Source organism: Mesocricetus auratus, unplaced genomic scaffold (genome assembly GCF_017639785.1).
Source record: "Mesocricetus auratus isolate SY011 unplaced genomic scaffold, BCM_Maur_2.0 Super-Scaffold_100007, whole genome shotgun sequence".
Taxonomy (NCBI): Eukaryota; Metazoa; Chordata; class Mammalia; order Rodentia; family Cricetidae; genus Mesocricetus; species Mesocricetus auratus.
In genome coordinates, this window is record NW_024429191.1 from 87,474,401 (window position 1) to 87,499,944 (window position 25,544).

The 25,544-nt window shown below is 37.6% G+C and overlaps 1 protein-coding gene across 5 annotated transcripts in view; it reads right to left on the minus strand.

Annotated features, from left to right (window-relative positions):
- Nucleotides 1-25,323, minus strand: part of Abca5 (ATP binding cassette subfamily A member 5) — a 72,039-nt gene extending 46,716 nt beyond the window's left edge. Inside the window, exons 1-9 of one of the 5 annotated variants that reach the window (XM_040750007.1) lie at nt 25,157-25,322; nt 19,299-19,368; nt 17,348-17,620; nt 16,924-17,039; nt 15,726-15,930; nt 14,342-14,503; nt 10,524-10,612; nt 8,669-8,898; nt 6,293-6,434 (exon numbers count right to left, since the gene is read on the minus strand). In XM_040750007.1, the coding sequence (XP_040605941.1) occupies nt 6,293-6,434; nt 8,669-8,898; nt 10,524-10,612; nt 14,342-14,503; nt 15,726-15,930; nt 16,924-17,025 (930 nt within the window). In that variant the 5' untranslated portion in view covers nt 17,026-17,039; nt 17,348-17,620; nt 19,299-19,368; nt 25,157-25,322. Of the gene's footprint in view, nt 1-6,292; nt 6,435-8,668; nt 8,899-10,523; nt 10,613-14,341; nt 14,504-15,725; nt 15,931-16,923; nt 17,040-17,347; nt 17,621-19,298; nt 19,369-25,089; nt 25,109-25,156 lie in introns of those variants that run through there. The other 4 variants (XM_013113362.2, XM_013113358.2, XM_040750008.1 and 1 more) reach the window with 4 other exon arrangements.
- Nucleotides 25,324-25,544: the final 221 nt, after the last annotated feature.

Sequence of the window (25,544 nt, forward strand, 5' to 3'; positions counted from 1 at the left end):
GGAGGAGCAGACGCCAGGAAATAATCAAATTGAGGGCTGAAATCAATCAAGTAGAACCAGGAGAACATTGAGAAGAATCAATGAAACAGAGTTAGTTCTTTGAGAAAATCAGCAAAATAGACAAACCTCTGTCCAAACTAACCAAAAGACAGAGAGAGAGCATGCTAATTAACAAAATCAGAAATGAAAAGAGGGACATAACAACAGACTCTGAGGAAATCCAGAGAATCATCAGGGCATACTTTGAAAATCTGTACTCCACAAAATTTGAAAATTTAAAGGAAATGGACAATTTCCTGGATAGATATCACTTGCCAAAACTAAATCAAGAGCAGATAAACAATCTAAACAGACCTATAACCCTTAATGAAATAGAAGCAGTTACCAAAAGTCTCCCAAACAAACAAAAAAAAAGCCCAGGCCCAGATGGCTTCAGTGCAGAATTCTACCAGAAATTCAAAGAAGGGTTCGTTCCAATACTCCTCAAAGTATTCCACACAATAGAAGCAGGAGGCTCACTGCCAAACTCTTTTTACGAGGCTACAATTACCTTGATATCCAAGCCACACAAAGACACAACTAAGAAAGAAAACTATAGACCAATTTTCCTCATGAACATCGATGCAAAAATACTCAATAAAATACTAGCAAACCCGATTCAAGAACACATCAGAAAAATCATCCACCATGATCAAGTAGGCTTCATCCCAGGAATGCAGGGATGGTTCAACATTAGAAAATCTATCAATGTAATCCACCATATTAACAAACTGCAAAAGAAAAACCACATGATCATCTCACTAGATGCTGAAAAAGCCTTTGACAAACTCCAGCACCCCTTCATGATAAAGGTCCTAGAGAGATCAGGGATAACAGGAACGTACCTGAATATAATAAAAGCAATATACAGTAAACCAACAGCTAACATCAAACTAAATGGAGAGAAACTCAACACAATTCCTCGAAAATCAGGAACAAGACAAGGCTGTCCACTCTCTCCATATCTCTTCAATATTGTACTTGAAGTCCTAGCTACAGCAATAAGACAACAAAAGGAGATAAAAGGGATACAAATAGGAAAAGAAGAAGTCAAACTTTCACTATTTGCAGATGATATGATAGTTTACATAAGTGACCCGAAAAACTCCGCAAGGGAACTCCTAGAACTGATAAACACCTTCAGCAAAGTGGCAGTATACAAAGTAAACTCAAAAAAAATCAGTGGCCCTATTATATACAGACGATGAAGTGACTGAGAAAGAAATCAGAGAAACCTCACCCTTTACAATAGCCATAAACAGCATCAAATATCTGGGGATAATGTTAACCAAGGAAGTGAAAGACCTGTATATCAAGAACTTTGAGTCTTTAAAGAAAGAAATCAAAGAGGATACCAGAAAATGGAAAGATCTCCCATGCTCTTGGATTGGTAGGATCAACATAATAAAAATGGCAATCTTGCCAAAAGCAATCCCGATCAAAATTCCATCACAATTCTTTAAGGACTTGGAAAGAACATTCATCAACTTTATATGGAAAAACAAAAGGCCCAGGATAGCCAAAACAACCCTATACAATAAAGGAACTTCAGGAGGCATCACCATACCTGACTTCAAGCTCTATTATAGAGCTATAGTCCTGAAAACAGCTTGGTATTGGCACAAAAATAGGCAGGCAGACCAATGGAACCGAATTGAAAACCCTGATTTTAACCCACACACCTATGAACACTTGATTTTTGACAAAGAAGCTAAAACTATACAATGGAAAAAAGAAAGCATCTTCAACAAATGGTGCTGGCATAACTGGGTACTGGTATGCAGAAGACTGCAGATAGATCCATGTTTATCGCCTTGTAAAACTTAAGTCCAAATGGATCAAAGATCTCAACATAAGTCCAGCCACACTGAAACTTTTAGAAGAGAAAGTGGGAGATACTCTTCAACGAGTTGGTACAGGAGACCACTTCCTGAACATAACACCAGTGGCACAGACACTGAGATCACAATTAACAAATGGGACCTCATGAAACTAAAAAGCTTCTGTAAGGCAAAGGACACAATCAACAAGACAAAAAGGCAGTCCACAGAATGGGAAAAGATATTCACTGACCCCGCATCTGACAGAGGGCTAATCTACAAAATTTACAAAGAACTCAAGAAGCAAGTCTCCAAAACACCAAAGGATCCAATTAAAAGGTAGGGTACAGAACTAAACAGAGAATTCTCAATAGAGGAGGCTAAAATGGCCAAGAGACACTTAAGAAAGTGCTCAACATCCTTAGCCATCAGGGAAATGCAAATCAAAACAACTTTGAGATACCATCTTACTCCTGTCAGAATGGCTAAAATCAAAAACACTGAAGACAATTTATGCTGGAGAGGATGTGGAGAGAGGGGAACACTCCTCCACTGCTGGTGGGAGTGCCAACTCGTACAGCCACTTTGGAAAGCAGTATGGAGATTCCTCAGGAAAATGGGAATCAATCTACCACAAGACCCAGCAATTCCACTCTTAGGCATATATCCAAAGGAGGCAAATTCATACAACAAGGGCATCTGCTCCACTATGTTCATAGCAGCATTATTTGTAATAGCCAGAACCTGGAAGCAACCTAGATGCCCCTCAACTAAACAGTGGATAGAGAAAATGTGGTACATTTACACAATGGAGTATTACTCAGCAGAAAAAAACAATGGAATCTCGAAATTCGCAGGTAAATGGATAGCACTGGAAGAAACCATCCTGAGTGAGGTAACCCAGTCACAAGAAGACAAACATGGTATGTACTCACTCATATATGGATTTTAGACATGGATCAGGAGAGTGCCAGTCTGCACTTCCACTGACAAAGAGTCTGGGAAACAGGAAAGAACCTAAAAGATATGCATATATGCATAGTACCCAAGAGAAGAGGAATGAGGCAAGATCCTCTGAAAAGATGGGGAACACGGCGAGGGGTGGGGGGGAAAGGGACCTGGGAAATAGAGAGGGGGAGAAGTGGAAGAGAGAGTAGGTTATGGAGGAACAGGAAGGTTGACTGGGGGGGGGGGTAGCATAGGGGGGAGAGGGAATCATAGGTTAGAAGACAGATCAGGCACCAGTGTGATCTCTAGTGATCTAAAGGGATGACACCAATTGGCAAGCTAAGCAATAGTGTAGAGACCACCTCGAATGACCATTCCTGATAGTGAACCTGATAGCTATAACCATCCTGGAGCCTTCATCCAGTGACTGATGGAAGCAGAGGCAAACACCCACAGTTAAATACTGAACAGAACCCAAGGAACCCAGCGACAGAGAGAGAGGAGCAAAGAACAAATTGGCAAAGAATGGGCTGGCAAAACCAGCAAAGACAGCTGATCCAAACAGGGGAGAGCTCTTGGACCCCAGACGGACAGCTGGGAGGCCAGCATGGGACCGATCCAGACCCCCTGAATGTGAGAGTCAGTAAGGAGGCCTGGGCTACCTATGGGGTCCTGAGCAGTGGATCAGTGTTTATCCCTCGAATACTAACAGACATCATGTGTCCATAACACAAAGAGGGTTGCTCTCTCTGCCTGGACTCTTAGGGAAGTTCCTAGACCCTACCCTGAGTGAAATGATAGACTCTAGATATCCCCTATGCGGAAGGAATTGGCAATAGGGTGGGAGGATGGGGGGTTGGGGGGGTACTGGAGGAGAGGAGGAAGAGGGAACTGGGATTGACATGTAAAACAAGCTATTTAAAATTAAAATATAAATAAATAAATAAATACAAAAAAAAAGAAACAATCTTTGCCGGGTGGTGGTGGCTCACGCCTTTAATCCCAGCACTTGGGAGGCAGAGGCAGATGGATTTCTGTGAGTTCGAGGCTGGGCTGGTCCAACAGCCTCCAAAACAATACAGAGAAACCCTGTCTCGTAAAACCAAAAAAAAAAAAAAAGGAAAGAAACAATCTTCAGTCTATCAGTCTAACTCTCTCCCAACTGAGCTATCTAGACAGCTACTTTCCACTTTTTGTTTTTGTTTTTTGTTTTTTTGTTTTTTGAGATAGGGTTTTTCTGTGGCTTTAGAGGAGGCTGTCCTAGAACTAGCTCTTGTAGACCAGGCAACAGGCAACAGAGATCCTCCAGCCTCTGCTTCTGCCCCGAGTGCTGGGATTAAGGGTGTTTGCCACCACTGCCAATTCCACTTCTTTTTTTTAAGTTGCTATCAGTTCACAAAAGTTATATTGCTGGGTGTGGAGGGGCTGAATCTCAAGTGGATTTCTGTGTAGGAAGGCTACAGGGAAATAATCCCACTGGAGACAGTCCTGGCACCAATGTATCATGCTGAGTAGGTCACATTACCCTGCTGGATATCAATTTCTGTGTGGGGAGTGTGTGTATTTCTATAAATAAGAATTCATGAATTGAACACCACTATGTTATGGATGCTGATGCCCCTAACCCATGGAAGCGGAAGTGTCTTTCCCTGGTCTTCGTTGTTGATAGACAATCAATCTTCAGCTAAAACCAAAATGTGGAGTAAGTATCAACCACAGATTCCTTCTCCTGGATGAGTGCAGCCTGAGACTGCTTCCTTACAGCAACCTCAGACCCACACTAGTACCTCCTTCCTGTTCAGTGGCATACAATAAAGGCTGCCATGATTCTCCATGGGAGAGCAGAGCCAATCTGATCCAGCTTTTCTGTATATGTGTCTGCTGTGTCTTTATTCCCCATTGCCCCAGTCAGGTCAAGTATGACATTCCTTCATGTGTGAAATAAATATACATGTACTGATTTTCGATCTCAAAAAAATAAGAAAAGAAAAGAAAAAGAAAAAAAGAACAATCTTATTTTACATATCAATCCTCCCATTCTCTCGCCCTCCCATCCTCCCCACCAACCCCCCAGCCCACCTCCACCCACTCCCCCACATTTAAAAGTTTTAAATTGACAAATATTAATGCCTATATTTTATCTGAATTATAGGTAAACATAACCACATCTATACAATAGATTTCATAAGGAGCTATGTGTTGGATAGTTAGCTCCAAGGACCCACCCGTTTCTAACCTCACACTGGGGTTTCAAAGACACATTCCTGCACCCAGACTTTATGTGGGTGCTGGAGATTTAAACTCAGGTCCTTATCTTTATCAGGCAATCACTTTACCTACTGGGTCATCACCCCAAACCCCCAATAACCTTTTATACAAAATCTGTATTTTAAACTGGTGTTAAAAATGATATATTAGGTCATTATAATAGAAATATAAGCTATTTATTATTTTAAAGAATGAAAATGATAGTAAAGTTATCTAACAATATACAGATGGGCACATAAATCGATCATAATGAAAACTGGAATCATTTAAAACAAAGGTCAGTCGTTATATTCATCAGTCAATATACCAAATGAATATCAAGACCACTAAAGAATTATTTAAGCCGGGCATTGGTGGCGCACGCCTTTAATCCCAGAACTTGGGAGGCAGAGGCAGGCGGATCTCTGTGAGTTCAAGGCCAGCCTGGTCTACTGAGCGAGTTCCAGGACAGCCTCCAAAACAATACAGAGAAACCCTGTCTTGAAAAACCAAAAAAAAAAAAAAAAAAAAAAAGAATTACATTAAAAAAAAACCTCTAAAATTAATTGTCCTATGATATAAATTAACTTGAAAAAGTCAAAGTACCGTGAAAAGGGAAGAAATACATTAGTGTGCAATCTTCTACCAACTACATAAATACAGTATCAGAAGTACCACATGCAAAATAGAATACTCCAAAACAAGTTAGATTTGAATACGAGACTATATTTTTTCTAAAAGCATAGTAATACTATATTATATCATGCTGAGTGGTGGCACACACCTTTAATCCCAGCAGAGCCAGGTGGATCTCTGTGACTTTGAGGCCAGCCTGGTCTACAGAGCAAGTTCCAGGACAGGCTCCAAAGCTATACAGAGAAACCCCGTCTTGAAAAATCAAACAAACAAATAAAAAACAATACTACACCATGTACTATTTAGTTATTTATCTGTAACTTACTAAAAATACCATTAATGGACCAAAAAAAAAAAAAACCACCAGCCGAGCGGTGGTGGCGCACGCCTTTAATCCCAGCACCCGGGAGGCAGAGGCAGGCGAATCTCTGTGAGTTCGAGGCCAGGCTGGACCGACAGCCTCCAAAACAATACAGAGAAACCCTATCTCGTAAAAAAAAAAAAAAAAAATACCATTAATGGAAAATTGACTAAGTAAACCAAAGAAAAAGATTGTAACTACATCACTGAGGTACTTTGATATTTCGGATTAAAATACTCACAGATGATAATCCATAAAGGAAGAACAGTAGAAAAATCACAATGCTGCTGCTCTGAGGGAATAATGAAGAAGCTGTTGCAATGACTGCCATAAGAAGTGACATAAGGAAAATCAAGCTCGTATACAGAAGAACCCAGGAAAGCCTACAACAAAAGCACAAATGAACATGCTTCAGCAGGGAATAAAAATCACTTTAAACTTCACATTTCTTTTAGTTATTTTATTCTTTAAATGAATTCATTTGCATGTGTTCATGTACTGAAAATTAATATTGTTAAGTAATCCAGAATAAAGTATTTGTCAAGTGACAGGTGAATGTGGTTGATATAGAGATAAAATGCTATCTCTCAGCCTCAAAAATCTTGAAAACAGCAGTTCATGACTAAAGCTAATACTCCCAAAAATCCTATCAGCACCTGATTCTCTTAAACTGCAAGAATTTAGTAAGTAAATATAATTTTTGTAAGAAATCAACTATAACTAAGCCCCTGATGGCTTTGGTTATCAAAAACACAAAAGTCCTTACCAATTAACGGCATAATTATCAGACTCACACGATGTGAGCTTGCTGATTAATAAGACCAACTAGAGTCACTATTTTTACTCAATATTTTCACTCAGATCAGACAGAGCTTGATGGAATTATTATATTATTCAATTTCACATTTTATTTCTTTTCCCATTAGCATTGAAGAAAAAATCATTTTAAAGACATCAAATTTAAACATTTAATTGAGTTGATACATACTTATCACTTACAGCTAAATTCATCTAGCAATTTCAATAAAAAATAATAATACATTGCTTCTTTTATATATTTTTTTATTTAACTTTTTACACATTACTCTCAGTTCCCTCTCCCTCCCTTCCTCCTCCCCAGGTCCCCATTTCTCCCAGCCCCTCACCCTTCTCTATCTCCCCTCTGCTCCCCAGGAAGGGTAAGGCCTTCCATGACAGATTTTCAGAGTCTGTCATATAATCCCGGGCAGGGCCTAGGTCCTCCCCCCATGTGTCAGGGCTAAGAGAGCATCCCTTCGTGTGGAATGGGCTCCCAGAGTCCATTTGTATGCCAGGAATAAATACTGATCTACTCTTCAAGGACCCATAGATTACTTCTTAAAAGGTATTTCTAGAACATCTTTAAAAAGAAAGGTAGGTGTGTGGTTGCAAACGCCTTTAGTCCTAGCACCCAGGAAGCAGAGGAAGGAAGATCGCTGTGAGTTCAAGGCCAGCCTGGTCTACTTAGGAAGTTCCAAGACAGCCAGAGTTACTTGAGGAGACCCTCTCTCAAAAAAAAAAAAAAAAAGTATGGGGCTGAAGAGACTGCTCAGTGGTTAAGACTGCTTGCTGCTCTTGCAGATGACCTGGGTTTGATTCCTAGCACTGACACAGAGGTTAACAACCATCTGTAACTCCAGTTCCATGGAATCCAATTCTCTCTTTTGTCTTCTACAGACACTGCATGTACATGGTGCACAAACAAGCAGGCAAAAAAAACATACATAAGAAATAAAAATAAATTTATAACACAAAGAAAATGGGAAGACATAATACAAGTTTTGTAATTGTTACAATAGGCCAAAAAAATTATAAATGCATCTTTTAGCAGCAACTTATACAGTACTAACCTTGCTCCTAAATGAACTAAAAGAAACCAGTTTTTGTTTGAAACAGCATCTGGCAATGCAGCCTAGGCTGGCCTCAGACTGAAGACCTTCCTGACTCAATTTCTTGAGTATTAGCATTATAGGCAGGCACAAACCAGCCAGCTTATAAACAAAGTGTCTTATTACACAGTAGAAAGAGAAAAAAAAGTACTTAGCTATTTATAAATATTCATGCTTCCATAAAATTAGCACTGTATAAAAATGCTGATACATTAACATTCACCTATGGGAACTTTTTTCTCCATTGTGTCTCTACAAATTACCGATATGTTCCTCATCTTACTTTACTGAAGTTTGCAAGTGGGGAAAAAGAGACTGGGAACTACATGAGCAGACCCTGATCTTTTTAACTAAATCTTCAATGTTATGTATATGCTGTGACATCAAGGAAGGACATTAATAGCCAACTTTTATTTTTTAGAGATTTTTATATCTTCAGTGCAATGATATGATGATATACATACTGCATGCCTCATGGGCTCAAACAGAATATGAAACCAATTTAAATGTATTGTCAACACAAACTTCCCACATTGCTCTTCCCTTATGGTAAAATAAGCAACTAATTGGCTAGTCTCAAATTCTAAGAAAAATGGAAACATTACAAGAAATTAGATCAGCACTCCATCAAATTGGAGAAATTAAAGTATACTCCTGAAGATCTGTATATTTAATACAACTGTTAACTATCCTAATAAACTTGAACATACCAAAAAGCAGTGTCATGAAGTCCCATTATCTTTAAAAATTCCTTTAACTTTTTTTCTTTTTCTGCAACAATGTGAATTGCCAAAAAGTATCCAAAAGGTGAAAATGCTATGACTAGATATATTAAGATGACTCCTCGGGGAAAAGTGTCTATTTCTACAACAGCAGTTTCTCCCATGATAACAGCCTTAGTTGACTCCAGCTCCTTCCACAGAGAAACATTGGTCTTCAACTATAATTAGAAAATACAAATACATTAATTTAGTTCTGACAATAGTTCTAATAAAATGTGGTTATTATTACCTAAAATTAGTAAGTAACCTCAAAAAGCCACACCCTTGAAATAAAGTGAGTGACCGCAATATCATGATATAATTTGCTTTTAATTCATTTTGGAAATTAAAAGTTTGAAGATTAAATAAGGAATATATTTTGATTAATTCATCCAATAAAATAGAATCATGACTTTATTACCACATTAAGCAGATTAAAGGTGTAAGAGGAATATGCTTGCTTCTTCACAGCTGAGACTCGTAAGAATGACTAATAGCCACCATTCCTATGGATATATTCAAAAAGGCTCCTTTTTGAAAAAGCATATTTTCTTAATGCTTTAAAATTGATACACATATGACATATTTACAGAATTATGTAATAAAAATATTTACCGATTGACACTTCTAATATTCGAATGAATGCCTAAACCACAACTCTGCACTACTCACAGTGGTCTAAGCTTGTGATCCTAATGTCTGACTAAAACACAACTAAGTCTGTAATATCATCATAGAGGCACATTTAATATTTCAAATTTTATCTGAACAGTGCAATTGAAGTAACACAGTACTACAAACGCTAATACAATCACAGCCTGCAAGTTGCAATATTTTTAAGACAATTCAACACACATCATCTTATTTGGTTCTTACAAGCATCCTGTCACAAAAAAGCATTACTATTACAGTCAGTGTACTACCTAGCAGTTTAACAGCTAGAAGACACAGGACTCTTGTTTACAGACTCCAATTCCACTTCTATTACCACTCATACATACTCTGAATGCACAGTTTGGTGAAGAAGACTGCTTATATACATTTTTATATTAAAATATTTTATAGTAAATTTCAACTTGAAAAAGCACATAGGAAAAACCCCACAGATCCTAAGGGAAATGGAGAAATGTGATATGTAATTCCAATAGTTTAAGCCTAAGGCACAAAATTTAAGGCTAGTTTTTCTAAAGTGTGAATTGTTCCATCCGGTCATACTTTCAGAACCAGATTTAAGAATTTATACACCATCTTAGAGGCAGAACTGAACTAAAGCAGATTTAGGAATCAAAAGACCACAATCCAATCCTCTGCCAGTAATTCAGAGTCCTGAAGTTATTTGATATTACTTTATTTCAGTTTCAATCACAGAGGGTTGGTAAAAATTAAATAAATTTATATGAGAACCTAACTTAGAAATGTTGTTAATAAATTAGGGATAAATGTTGAATAGAAAATAAAATCTAGCACCACGATTAATTTATGGTATTTCTTTAACTTGTTTATATTCAAGAGAAAGGTCTAAAAGTTCAGACCCCTTATAATACAGGAATATCCCAGAATACTACTTATAATCAATCAATAAATAATAGATATATAGTATTTGAATAATAGTCATAAAACCATACAATAAAAGTCAGCTTCAAAAAATATTAAATTAGAAAATATGATTTCCATTTTCTCTTTTTTCTTAAATATATATATAAAATAATATATATCTTTAAAATAACTTAACCAAATTCAACTTTAAAGAATTAAGGAATAATTATTAAAATGTGGCTAGATTTTCTTCCTTTGTTACATTTACCTGTATAATGGCAGCATCTATTGATGCCTGTAAAACTGTAAACCCTGAGGACCAGTATTGAGCAGCATCACACGACTTTGAACAACCAGCTATAGGAAGAAAAATATGAGATGTAAGATTTTGTACAATACTGTGTTTTCTTCAGAAAATAACACATGGAAGTAGCACAATCAATCACTCTCTACAGGATTAAAGAGAACATGCCACTATCCTTCAAAGACAAGTATCTGTCAGATTCCTATTTATTTGAATGCTCAGATTCAAATTACAGATATTAGAGGCTTTCAAGGTGGGTTAGTGGATAAAATTACCTGCCCTACAAGTCTGATAACCCAAGTATTATCCTTGAAGGCCACAAAAGGCCAGGTATAGTGGTTTATGTGTGTAACCCAAGCATTCCTGTGTGAGATGATAGACAGAGACAGAACAACTCAAGAAGGTCATAGGCCAGTTAGCCTGGAGTACAAAGTAGTAGAAATGGCAGGAGAGACTATGCCTCAACAAGACAGAAGAAAACCAACTTTCAAACGTTGTTCTCTAGCCTCCAACTCACACACATAACACATATCGCATTCACCACATAAAATAAAACAACAAATAGATGTGATAGTATACTAGATGGTAAATGAAAAAAGATGCAAAATAATTATAAACACAATTGTCACTTTTCTAGGGCTGGAGAGATGGCTCAGTGGTTACAAACATTGGCTGCCACTACAGAAATCAGTGTGGCTGTTCCTCAGGAAGATATGAATCAATCTACCTCAAAGTTTCACCTATACTACTCTTGGGCATGTACCCAAAGGATGCTTCATCCTACCACAGGGACACTTGTTCAACCATGTTCATGTGGTACATTTACTTAAGAGTATTACTCAGCAATTTAAAAAAAATGACACCATAAAATTTGCAGGCAAATAGATGGAACTAGAAAAATCATCCTCAGTGAGGTATCCCAGACCCAGAAAGACCAATATGGAATGTATTCACTTATATATGGATATTAGCTCTGAAGTCAATAATAACCAAGCTACAATCCATAGAACCACAGAGGGTAGGTATTGAGTAAGAAACTAGGAGGAACAGATAGATCTCATTAGGAAAGAGAAATAGAATTGATTTTATGGATACATTGATGGGGCGCTCTGGAATGGAAGATCAAGTGGGAATGGAAAGGGGAGAGGGGGATGAGAGATGGAGTATGGGTAGAGACAGATAAAATTAAGGGACATTTGAAGGTTAGTATGGAAACCTAATACAGTAGAATCCTCCTAAAATACATACAGATAGGAAGGTGACCCAAATGAAAATGTCAAATAATGGGATAGACAGAGACATTTCTTGTCTCCAAACAAAGCTTCAAGTACCAGGTTTGGGCTATATCTAATTGAGCTGTCAGCCAAAGCCAACAAACAACCCAGGAATCCTCAAACAACCCAGACTGTTGCCAAGACAATCGGTTTCTCTCTACAAACTGATAACAAGGCCCCATTTCTGAAGACAACACATATACAACTCATTGAACATGGAAATGTCAAACTTGTGTGTACATAGAGCATTCACCCCTATATTACAGAGTATTTGTTACAGGAAGGTACTCTAAATGCTATCAAAAGAGAAATATAAACATCAAGCCAGCCACAAACCTTTAGTCCACAATGGTGTACTACCTACAAGATATGCCAGAGAAATAGTGGCACAGTTTGTGAGAGTAACTAACCAATTCCTGATCTGACTTAAAGCCTACTCCATGAGACAGAACACATAACCAACACTGCTTGGGTAATCAAGAACCAGAGACTAGCTAGCCCAGGGACTTAGAGCAAAACCAAATAATACAGGTCTAAAAAAAAGAAGGAGGAAAAAAATGTAGCGGCAAAATTACTATTAATCATATTCTGCTATACTCATAGATCTGTGCCTTGTTCAACCATCATCAGAGAAGCTTCCTCCTGCAGCACATGGGAACAAATACAGAGACCCACAGTCAGACATTACAAAGAGTGAGAGTCTTTGAAAGTCTTTACCAAATCCCTCCCCTCTAAGTTCAGGGAGCCTCAAGGAAAAGAAGAAAAAAAGAATTTAAGAGCCAAAGGAAGGGGAGGACACACACACACACACACACACACACACACACGCACACGCACACGCACACACACACACGGCTCTCTAAAACAACATGAGCAAAGCTCATTCGTGTGAAGTCACTGAGACTGAAGTAGCATGCACACAGGTCTGCACCAGGACCTTACGCTTACATTATGGCTTCCAGTTTAGTGGTTTTTATAGGATTCTGAGTGTACAAATGAATGGGTCTCTGATTACTGTGCCCTCTCTTGGGATCTTTTCCTCTGTAAGTCTGTCTTGTCTGACTTCAATGTGGTAAATTTGTTTTATCTTATATTTTATTTTAGTTTGCTATATTTCTAAAAAAAAAGATGAATGAATATAAACTTTGCCACTAGGGCAAAGATTAACAATGGAACTGTCATTTACACCTGCTGGGAGACAGAAAATCAGTTTTCTCCAATGGAGTAACAATGAGTATAACAACTACTCCAGGGCAGATCTCATGTTCAGGAGTAGTTGACCAGCAAATAATGGACTGCATAAGTCTTTTGTGTGTATGCTTTTATTTGGTGACAGTTCTGGTGTTTCTTCTTGTTTTCCCTTTTGGGTGATATATTTTGTTTTCTAAATTTTAAGTGTTTTGTGTTGCATTGGGTTTTTGATTTCTTAACAAATAACTTAAAGTCAGATAGGTAGGGAGGAAGAAAGGATCTGGAAAAACTTGGGAGAGGAGAAGAATATAATCAAAATATATTTAAATCTAAAATTGTTTTAAGTAAGAAATAAGTAAATAAATAACACAAGCAAGAAGGGAGAGAAGAAGGGAGGGAGGGAAGAAAGGAGGGACAGACACTGGTTGCTCTTTCAGACGACCCATGTTCAATTCTCAGCAGATGGCTCACAACCACATGAAAATCCTGTTTCAGGGGATCCAAAACCCTCTCCTGACCTCTATGAGCACCAGGCATGCAAATGGTTCACATACATATGAACAGGCAAAATACTCATAAATACATAAAAAAGTCACTTTTATGTTTTAAGATAAATCATTCTATAATGCAGATTTATCTCTGACACCACATGGGTAGGTCCAAATTCATAAAAAGAGAAATAAGAATTTTCCAAACAAGCTTTTGGGATAAAGGAAAAACTTTCCATAGTTACAGTGAACTTAACATTGTACAATAAACACAGTTGATATTATCTTTTCATCAGTTTAAACAACTGAAGGCAGTTCTCCATGTTTCAAATGTAAACTTAAGAAATTTCATTGGTAGGAGACCTTGAGATTTCAAACATTTATGTCATATAACAGTGAAACAATTACATGTAGGAAAAATTATATATTTAGAAACCCATACAATGAAAGATACAATTTTGTTTTTTAATGTAAATGACATTTACAAAAGTGTATTAAAATTAAAATGAAGATTAATGTTATTTTATATAGCATAAATTTAGTGCAGATAGTATTTGGGGAAATGTACATACACAATTTTAACTTCTGGATACAGGGTCTTATTATGTACCCCAGCTGGCCTGGAATTCACTGTGTAGATCAGGCTGGCTTTGGACCCATAAAAGGCTGCCTGGGAATAAAGGCAGGTGCCACATACCTGACTTCACACTTATATTTTTTTGATGCACATGATAGTTTTCCTACCTGAACAAATGAATACAGTTGAAAATGATAATACTGGACACCATCTTATTTTGATTATAAAGAGATTATATATAAAGCTACTTACCTCTTGAATCCATGTAAATAGAAGACACTGGAATCATATCAGGAAAAAAACGAAGTTCATAGGACATGATGTCTTTGAAAACCACACCTACAAAGTTGCTTGACTTAGAAAGACTGGATGTTAGCATTTCTTTCACATTTGCATATTCCTCAGTAATTATAACTGTAAAATATTAGAACAAATATAATTAACTCAGAAACTGCAAAAACTTACTGTAATACAGTAGACCCATTTTATAATTATATTTGATGAATGGAATATTCTAAGTATTATTGTCTTAATCACTAATTTCTTAGAAAATGAAGGTGACTACAAGGAAAACAATGAAATAAAATGATCAACAGTATTATTTTACAGATAGTAATTTGTGATCTGGATACATAAATTATGTCATTAGAATATATAATTTATGTCTATGATACAGTATGAAAAAATATTCAGAATATTTCATCAAAATACATTACTTGAAATTTTCAATGTGTTGTAATTCATTCTAATTCCATATTCTAATGCTGAATAGTTTTTATATCATCTCCACTTTTAAATTTATGTTGTTTTTGGTACTGAAATAAACCGAGGTCCTTAAACATGCTATCTATACTTTTTAAAGTCTGTAAGATTTCAGACAGAAATGAAATTATAAAAATAATAATGCAGTTCAATTACCTGTTTCAAGGTAAAATAATTTCTGATAATTGAAGTTTTACTTTTAAATATTTGTTTCTATGAAGAAAATGTTTCTAGACATGTTAAGCTTTTTGACACTGTAATACAACATAATCATCTACAAGGTTCATGCTCGAGAATCATTCAACCAAGTTAGAAAAAACCCACAAAAATCTACTGTTTTAGGTAATTTTGTGTTGAGCCATATCCAGAGCTATCTTTCACCTCAACTACACACAGCCCATGGACCCATAGCTGAGCATCTATGTTAGCAATTATGCTAAAACTCTGCAAAGTCTTCTGTGCGTAAAAATCACCATTTATACCTAATATTGTTTATTCCTCTTTAGAAGCTAAATGAAGAAAACATTGCCACCATTCTATCACATAATTTGGACAATTTTTCTCTTATTGTTTACAACAAGTTAACTTCACTACAGAAGCGCCAAAATTTGTTGTAAAGGAACCTAGAACTGGTACTTGGCTTCATTATCCATTAGCTATGTAAGTTCACATTAGTGACTTAACTCTCCAAATTTTAATGTTCTCACACATGATACCTAGCTGATTAATTGAACTGCTGTAACTCTAGCTCCAAGGAATCTTAAGGGCTTTTCTAGCCTTCATGGGCACCTGCACACACACATACACACATTCACACAAACACATACAACATATGCATAAATAAAAATAAATCTTCTCTAAAAAGACACAATACCATCAAGAAGATGATCAGTAGATACTGTCTGCATGATGCTGCTTGTAATATTATTCACAGGAGTATATCCAAGAATAAGGTTAGAAAGGCTAGATTTGTCCATGGGGTTAAGTTCTATATCAGATACTTCTTCATATTTCTTATTTGGATGCATCATGCTAATTAATATTAGCCAAAATAAAAAAAATAGAGGAAAAAGAATTTCCTACAATAAAAGAAACATAGTTATTACAAAGTATAAGGATGGTGGCAAAACTCAAGATTTCTATGCAAATAACATAGGTAATACTAAGGCAATTAGCAAGAAAGTGTCCTCTCATATGTAGAGAAAGTAAAAACAATCCTATCCTAAAAGGATTGCCATGTTGAGCATCCTGCCAAACCCCAAAACATAGTTGATCATTTTCAATATGCATTCAGTTCTACTGAAGTGTTTTAATACTCAAGTATATAATAAAGTGGCATTAAAGATAATGTTCAAATGTCTTAAGAGTATTTATTTAATACCTACTATATTTACTCATAAAATCCTAAAGTAACCAACACAAATCCTTACAAAGATTATCATTAAAATGAAATGAGCTTGGAAAAAAGAAAAGAAAGTAAATGAAAATCTCTTTGGTTATGAAATAAAAATAGTACCTTACTGATATCCAAAATACTACTAAAATTACACTTCATTTATGGCCTGATAAAGCATGAGCCTACTTTTGCTAGTTTCAGAAAATAGCCCATACTTGAAATTATTGCCAATTGGTTAGCTAGACTTCATTCTTTTACCAAAAGCACTCCATGCTACGGTACAACTCTTGTGACATACGTTTAGTATTCTTTGGCAACTTAATTCAGAAGCCATAAAGTGGGAAGATGAGGGGTATAAAGCTGGGTAATACTCTATTCCAAAAAATTATCTGTGGAATGTTACTTCATCAATGGGGAGAAAATGCACACCTAAAATTCAGAATCACATGCTGATATTAGAAGTTAACTGAATTGAATAATCACTATACATTTAGGCACATTGATTCATTTCTTTTTTTTTCTTGCCATCATAAACAATACAATGTGCTCATATTTTATAAACAAACTGAAGAAAAAAAATTATAATGAAATGTATTCAGAAACATTATCTTACAATAGAACACATCAAAGCAAAACAAACCATAAAAAGACACAATAATGAATATTTTTAACTTACCTGAATGCTACTTTTTTTAGTCCTGCATTTAACTAGGTAATTTTTCAGTAGAAGTGTTCTAGTCTGTCTCCAAACTCCCACTTCCCTAATTGCAGTCGCCATGTTTTCTGGGTCAGCTTATTAAAAGGAAAAAGAAGTAGACAGTAAAGCACATATGGTATTTAATGGCAACATACAGATTGGTTTTCATTCCCAGGTAAAATGAAGTATACTGAAAGCTCTCTCTCCTACTTGTACAAATGTATGAAAGAGTAATCTGACAGCTCTACAAAGTATATAATAACATATGAAACAGGGAAATATCAAAATTTTAATCAGCCCCAAACTAGCTGTGAGCTTACTACTTTTGTTCCTTTGGCATCACTCAAACTAAGCATGTGAGAACTGAGCATCAAGACAGAGATGGCTTCAGAAGTTAACTTACAATTCTGACTTGACGAAAAGTTAGTCTTAATACTCAGGAGATGAGGAAATGCCAATTTTGTTTTTATTGATCGAATTCCTTTGTGTCCCTATTCTGAAAAATCCCGTTGGTGGTAGTACCAGGCTATAGTAATGGAAGCCTAATGCTGCAAAACTCTGAGGAAAGGAAACTTCTCTCCAGAAGACTGGGCCGATTCCTTTTCTTTTCTTCCCCAGTGGGTCCTGAACGGTAGTTACTGCTGCAAGCGTTAAGTGACACAGTGAAACTTTCTCACTAGAGACCAAAAGAGCAGCCAGAAAGAAAAAGAGAGAGGTCATATAACAAGGGGAGCTCTGAAATGCACATCCACATGTCAAAAATTTTTATTCCTCTTAGATTAATTCCCAAACTAGGAATATATGGATCTCATATAAAAACTAGAGAAACCAAACTAGCAGACACACCACTACCCAGATCCAGGCAGGTCACCAGGCAGAATACACATGACAAATCATTTGAAAACTCAACTGAAGATGCAAATAGTTCAGAGAATGTTGGAAGACACTTACAGTCAAAACCTAAAAACCTTCACAACCAACTAAAAGAAAGTATCAGTATCTCCACAAGATTAAGAAAAAGTTCAATGTCTTAAACAACCACAAATTACTTGGCAAATGGCCAATATACCCCACTGTCAAAATGACAGTATTACATGAATTTCACCAGAAACCACAAAAGCAGCATCTGCCTTCAAACTGTTATGCCACTGACTGACCAAAGAATCAAACAAGTCCAGTTTACTAAGCAAAAAAAAGTGTATAAAAGGTTATTTATGGAGTGGTGGATGACCCCCCACTACCCCACACCTAAGAAGTTCTTACTTTACACAGCTATAATTGTACAGCAGAATTTATTTAAAATAAATGGAATAATTTAGAAATTGGACTAAGAATCAATGCTGAAGTGGCAAAATGGGAACAGGATTAAAGCCTAGATAATGGAAGACAGAGACAAAACTAGACACTGAGAAAGTTACATGTCTGCATGTTATCTATCCTTACTCTTATTGTAGATTTTGCTAGTTTCAGAAAACTCTCAGACCGTGGGAAGGAATGCTCTATTTAGTGTCAGTCTGGCACACAGAGCAGCAAATGGGTTTTGCTGAAAGATATGAGTCTGGCTAAGATTTGAAGGACTAAAGTTCCTACACACAAATTTTGGAATTTATGACAAAAACCTCAAAGAAGCTAGCAATCTGGGAGACACAGAGAAATAAATTTGAGACTAGAGTGGAAGCCCCTTCCTGATGGTGAGTAAACCTGTCACTAAAATCACTCGGCTGCTGACTGCATACAACACTAACAACTAGCCAAACAAGGGGTTCCACATTGTAACTGGTGCACAGTGGTAGGTCTGTTTAAGAAGTAACCAATCACTTTCTAACGATCCACAGGAGGGAATTCTCCTGATACTACAAACCCATCAAACATGCCCATGCCTAGGGAAATCATCATGGGCCCCAGTGGGAAAACACTACTGTTGTTTTGCTAAATGGACATGATATGTTTATATGTGCATTATAAACTGCCTTCTAAATAACTATGTTTATGCCCATAAACTAGTGTGGCTATCAGCCTTGGGAGGGTCATATATTCTTCAGTGGTATGTTCATTGGTCAGTTTTCCTTACTAGTGTAAATAAACCCCCATCCACCCAACCATGTGCATGCAAGCAACTCTAACTAAATGTGCTGGGGCATTTAATTTTTTGTTTCCGTTTAAAAAACTAAGGAGGGGGGGTCTTATTAGGAAGTTATTTGATGGAAGGGCAAGGAACTAAGATAATAGGCAGAATATGATTAAAGTATATCGTATATATTTTTGAAATTGTGAAAGATTAAGGAAAAAAAAAAACCAAGGTCTTGTTAAACCTTTCAAAGCAACTGCTGCTGTCTTGTTTTATATAACCCTACCTGGTGGAGGCCACTGACGTGAGTCCTCTCCAAAACAAAGACAGTATGTTCCAAGTTCTGCCCGTCTCCACTTAAGATAAAAAAGCAAACAACTTTTTAGAAGCAGTTTGTCTTCTCCTGAATAAATGTTTATTATTAAAAGCTAATTTAAATGAGCATAGAGAAAAATGATTAGACTAGAACTCCTCAATTAACAATGAAATTATAACTTTTACTTTGCTTTCCACTTCGTCACTGATATATAATTACTTATGCAAGGAAAAAAATAACATATTTTAAAAAACATATTGTAAATTAGAAACAGTGCAACAAAAGCAATCAAGATTACACTGGTAATCATAAGTAGGCCAAAGAAAAGAAAAAAAGAAGAAAAAGCATAGTCATTCAAAGGTAATTTGCTACAAAACAAAAAGAAACATCAATCAACTCAACATGAATATCCCCAAGTTTTCTGCCAAAGAACAACTTAGTAAACATCACTAAATTATTAATTATCAAATTGTATGTTTAACGTTACATTTTAGATACCAAATCCTCCACAGAATAGCTGGATTCATATTTCTACTTTGAACTATCACCTGAATTCAAATTTGAGTCTCTCTTGTCTGAAGTTCACAAACCTAATTATCCACTTCACATCTTGTGAGAACTTTTTTAAACAAAACTAAATCCAGACTGAGTACAGTGGAGCATGTCTTTAACCCCAGCAGAGGTGGGTCAGTCTCTGTGAGTTGGAGGCCAGTCTGGTCTACACAGTGAGTTCCAGGTCAGCCATGGCTACAGAAAGAAAACATATATGTCCTTTAAAAATAACAATAAATAAACAAAACAAAAAACCCTAAATCCTACTTTCCAACGATGACCCCAACAAATACAACACCATTTCCATTTTCTCCACTACAACTACCAGGAGTGGCATTCATTACATTTTCTTCTAGCAGTTTAGAATTTTTGTTTGTTTTGTTCTTTTTGTTTTTTCAAGACAGGGTTTCTCTGTGTGGCCATGGATGTCCTGAAACTCACTACATAGACCAGGTTGGCCACAAACTCAGAAATCCATCTGCCTCTGCCTCCCAAAAGTCATAGGAACTGAATTTACCTTAAAGACATTTATGAAAATGTAACTTTAAGCTGTTAAGTTTTCACCTAATGGGAAATTCTTAGTATGCTCAAACTTGATTTTTCCTCCTTGGACCAAGCGCTCTATTATCTTCCCATAATTATTTACTAAAAACCAAAAGCATATTAACCAACACAACAGAGGCACCAAATCAACAAGTACAACAATTACTAACACTTGAAACGGTATAGTATAGTGGTTAAGAATGTGACCCCTGTAATCAAGCCAACTAGCATAAATCCTGCCTCCATCATTTCACAGCTCTGAGATCTTAGACAAGTTATTTAAGTTTTTTTGTCTCTACTTGGTTTTTGTACATATTTGGGGTTGTTAAAATAACTAAATGAATTGGTACATGTAAAACTGAAATCCTGGTACAAGGCAACAATTATTAGTTATAAATGTTTATCACACCTTTATATAAAAGTAGTAGAACTAATAATCACAAGGGAATAATAAAGAATACCATATTCATGGAAAAACAATAGGATGATTAAAGAAATTAGCAGAAACAGAACTTCTAGTGTCAACAGCGTCTAAAGACAAACTGGTAAACTGTAAGGAAGGCTGAATCATGAGAATCCACCAGAATGGATAACGATAAAGAACAAGGGAAAACAATAAAGAAGTATAAAACTGTTACATAGGAACACTGACAAATCAGTATGATGACTGGTCATAGTTAGATTTTTTTGTTGAAAAGCAGGTCTAATTGTGTAGAAACTATTTCATTTCAGTATTTTTGAGCTTCTATCTATCCAAGTAGTAAAACTTGACTAAACACTAGTGACAATTGTAAAAAGAAAATCTGAAGGTCTACTAAAGCAATCTTTCCCTTTCTACCATATAAGTAATTGACTTAAAAATAAAGTATTACACAAGTCAAATACCAGAAAGTCAGTTAAAAATTAGGAAGCTATTTACTGTGTGTGTGTTGGGAGTTGGTTATCTTCCACCATGTGGGTGTTGTGGAATATGTGTACACTGTGTGAAGATATGATAAAAAGCTGAGCAGCCAACAGCTAGGCAGGAGGTATAGGCAGAATTTCCGGGGAGAGAAAGGAAGAGGAGGAAAATCTAGGTGCACAGGAAACACCAGGAGAAATGGAGAGGAAACAGGAGGTTAAAGATGGAAGAGAGGTAATGCCAAGTGACAGAACATAGATTTATATAAATGGGTTCGTTTAAGTTATAAGAGCTAGTTAGAAACAAATCTAAGCTATATGCCAAGCTTTCATAATTAATTAGGAGTCTCTGTGTCATTATTTGGGAGCTTGTTGGCGGGACAGAGAGAAACTTGCTACATGTTGGTTTGGAGGACAGAGCTCAAGATTTTCAGGCATGGGGACAAGTGCATTCATCCACTACACATCTCAATGGGTCTAGACTGAGAAATTTTTTTAGAGATTTTTTTAATGTAAGGGAATCCTGTTATTTCACTAATTGCCTGTTTAAAAAGTGCTTTTCTTAAGAAACCATTAAAAATATCTCTAATATTACCATTTCCTCTCTCAAGCATTTTAGCTAGCAATGCATCAAATATTTTGGAATAAACAATACCATTTTATTTTATAAGACAAAATCACCTTGGAATTAAAATGTATTATGTAGAGCCCATTTTTAAATCCAGGTTGATTATATCTTACACAGAAACTGAGCAACCTTAACATTCAGAGCTATTTACTGATAAGGTGTGCTCAGTGACCTTCTTGGCATATTTGAAAAAGTCTTGGAAAAGCTCTCAACTGAAAATATGTTCTGTATGTCCAAAAGATGACTGTTTGAGGTCATTTCTGGCCAACTCAAGCAAAGCTAATTACCACTGTTTTATTCTCCCTTTTTACTAAATTCATTAGCTAAGTAATTAGCATAGTACAATACCATTTTTATGTCTTAACCTTGAGCCTGACCATGAGATACTTAATTTAAAAAAAAAGTCTTACTTCTACTTGCTTTTCTGACACCACCAATGGTAATACCAAAATTATCTTAACACAAATTCCTTTGTCAAACCTTTTCCTGAGAGTCCTAACAGATTAAGGATCTGCAAACTAAGAAGTGATGTCTAAGACCAACCCATGCCTTGCTCTGCTTACTCTTAGAGTTAGTCAACAATGTATGAGGGGTTGGGGGGGGGGGTGTGGTGGGATGAGATTAGGTTTCACTGTGTAGCCCTGGATGGCCATTAACTTCCAGAGATCCACCTGCCTAGCCTGTATCCACATTTTTTATGGTTTAAGGAAAAAATCAAATATTAGTAACTTGGGATGGATCAAATATGAAATTCAAATTTCAGGCCCTTTATATGAAGTTTTGTTGGAATACACCCATGCTGATTCATATATGTGTGTCTGTGGCTGCTGTGTGCTATCAGGACAAATCTAGACTAAGACAGATTCTACTTGGTCTTCAAAACCTAAAAGATTTAAGCTGACTAATTCCTTTTAACAGCTACGGGAGACAGGAGCAAGGGGGAAAAGTGGATCATTTTTCTAACATTTTCTGAAGAATTTCTGTGCAAAACAGAAAAAAAAAAGTATATTGCTCTCGCTAACTTCAGGTAACTAAAATTAAACATAATGTTCTAATCCCAGTTGAGAGAAAGAGTTTGGAAAAGGGTCAAGCAAGATTTCTAAGAAGAGAGAAAACCATGGGAAAGCTGGATTCCCAAGACTGGACTTGTGTAAAATAAAGAGCAGAGTGGAGGCGGATTGCAAACTGAAATGGGGCAGGTTACGGGTGTATGCCCTAGAAAACAGATTGTAAAATACCTTTTCTGCAAAAACTAAACACTAATTTTGTGCACAGCCAAGGAGTACCTTGAATCTCCTTCTACACCCTTACAGCCAAGGGGACATCTTCCCCTGCCTGTCAATCACACTTTACAAGCCCACTCACTGTCCCGGTCCTCAAACCTCCTACATTTCTATCTCCAGCATCACTTTCAAACTATGATCTGGATTCCTGCTTTAATAAGAAAACAAAAGCAGTCAAAAGGAATTTTTCCCACTTACCTACGTCTCTGCCTGTAATCATGCTCATTTTAAACAATGTGCCGTTAAAGCCTAAAGACTCCATTTTCCCTAGAACTGTAAACCACAACAGCTTAAATGCAATCTGGTTTTAGCTATAATTTTAAGATTTAATTTTTGGAAAAGGGCTATTAACTTATCCAGCAATGCACTGAAGGAAAACCCTACCCAACTTTATTACTGGCTTCTCTGTGGACAAAATAAACCTTTAAATTTAATAGAAGATCAATCATAAATGCTTTTTTCACTGATGCTTTAAAATTTACTGGAAGTGGTGACATAAAAAAAACAATACTAATGTCAATAAAGTTTAATCTAAATTTTATGACAGCACATCTTGCTGGAGAAAATTATGCAATGGCACCCATATGGCAAGGTAGTTAATAGTTTTTCTTATATATGATATTTATTCTTTATAAAAGTTTAAAATTTGCACTTTAAACTATTTCCAGTCTAATTCTCACACTAATAAAGATTACGATTTGTATTACTATGAAATGTTTTTATGTAATTACTTTTTCAATTAAACTCAGTGGCAGATATTAAAAATGATATTCATCTTTGTACTATAGGAACAAAATTATTATCTGGAATGTAAAAGACAGTAAATGTAAAGTATTAATAAATTCATAGCAAATTTAAGATTTCCCTATTTTTAATATCATTTGAAGTTTTGCATTTTCAAGACCACATCCAATTAATTAAACGATCCACATTAAGTATGATTTCAGGGTGAATACCCACAAAAGTGTTCTAATAATGTTCCAATCTACTGAGTCTTCTCTGGAGACACATAAAAATGCTCTCTGGGCAAACATGAAACATTTTGGGGGAGAGCACCAGAATTAAGGAGTCTGGCGTGTCTGAAGTACAATCTCGGCGGGCGTCTCACTCTCACTCTCCCCCCAGCGAGAGCCTCGATGAGGTCTCTGAGACCCATTTCGCACATCTCAACTAGAGCACCATCTCCAACCTCAGGGCGAGACGAAGTAACGCTGACCCTGGCTCAGAGCCAGCGTGCGACTGTCTTCGGCGGAAAGTAGACGGGACTGCCTTTCATTCCTGTCCTCAGACTCGATTCTCATACAGCATAAAGGAAGCCAAGCCTAAGAGAGCTGGGGCGAAACCCTCAGCTCCCACCGCCTCCAGGCCGCTGCTTCCCATCTGCCTCGCTTTTTTTTTCCCTCCCTGCACCCTTTCCGCGCCCGGGAACATTCGGTATGCTTGGGGAATTCAGATATTTACAGTCCTCAAACCATGTCACGAGCTCTGCGGATTTCCCTCTCTCCCCCAAAGTCCTCTGGCCACACCAGACCGGCCAGACTATGTGTCCCCAAGCGGGACGATGCTCCTCAGCCCGCGGGAAGGAAAGGGACTCCGGTTTGGTTTGGGGGTTGTTTTTGTTTTTGTTTGGTTTGGTTTTCCTTCTGGCTCTCCCGAAGCTCAGAGGATGGAAGCGCTCCATGTCGCTGCCCTGACGGCCTGAGGTCCCGGTCAGCGCCCGCCACCCGCCAGCATCCCAGGCGAACCAGCATCCTCCGGCCCCGGGCGGCCCGCCACACCCTCTCCCCCCGGTCCCCCTACCCCCGGCTGCTCGGCCGTCCCTGCTATCCCCACCGTATCCCCGCCACCTCGTCACCTCTCCCCGCAGACGCGACTGGCCGAGCCTCAGGCCTAGAGCGCCGGGGGCCTCGGCGTCCCCTCACCCCGGGCGTCGCAGCCGCAGCGCCGTCAGGCCCACGCCGAGCGCTTCTCTGCGGGAGAGAACGTGAGAGTGACTGAGCGCAGAAATTCTGGGAAGGGAAGAGACGCGGGTCGCCGAGACCGAGCCAGCGAGCGAGCGAGCGAGCGAGCCAGCCCTCGCGCGCGCGCGCGTGCCCGCCGCACGGCTACGCAGGGAGAGCCGCGCGCGCGCGCCGCCGCCGCCGAAGCCACGCCCCCGGTCCGCCTCGGAATGCACCTGAGGGCTGTGCGAGCATAACGCGCGTGCTCCTGGGGCTCAAGATGGGAGCGCGCTTGGGGGGGGCGGAGCTATGGGGGCGGGGCTCTGAGGCTTTCGCTCTGCGGCCGGATCTCTAGGAGCTGGACCGCTCC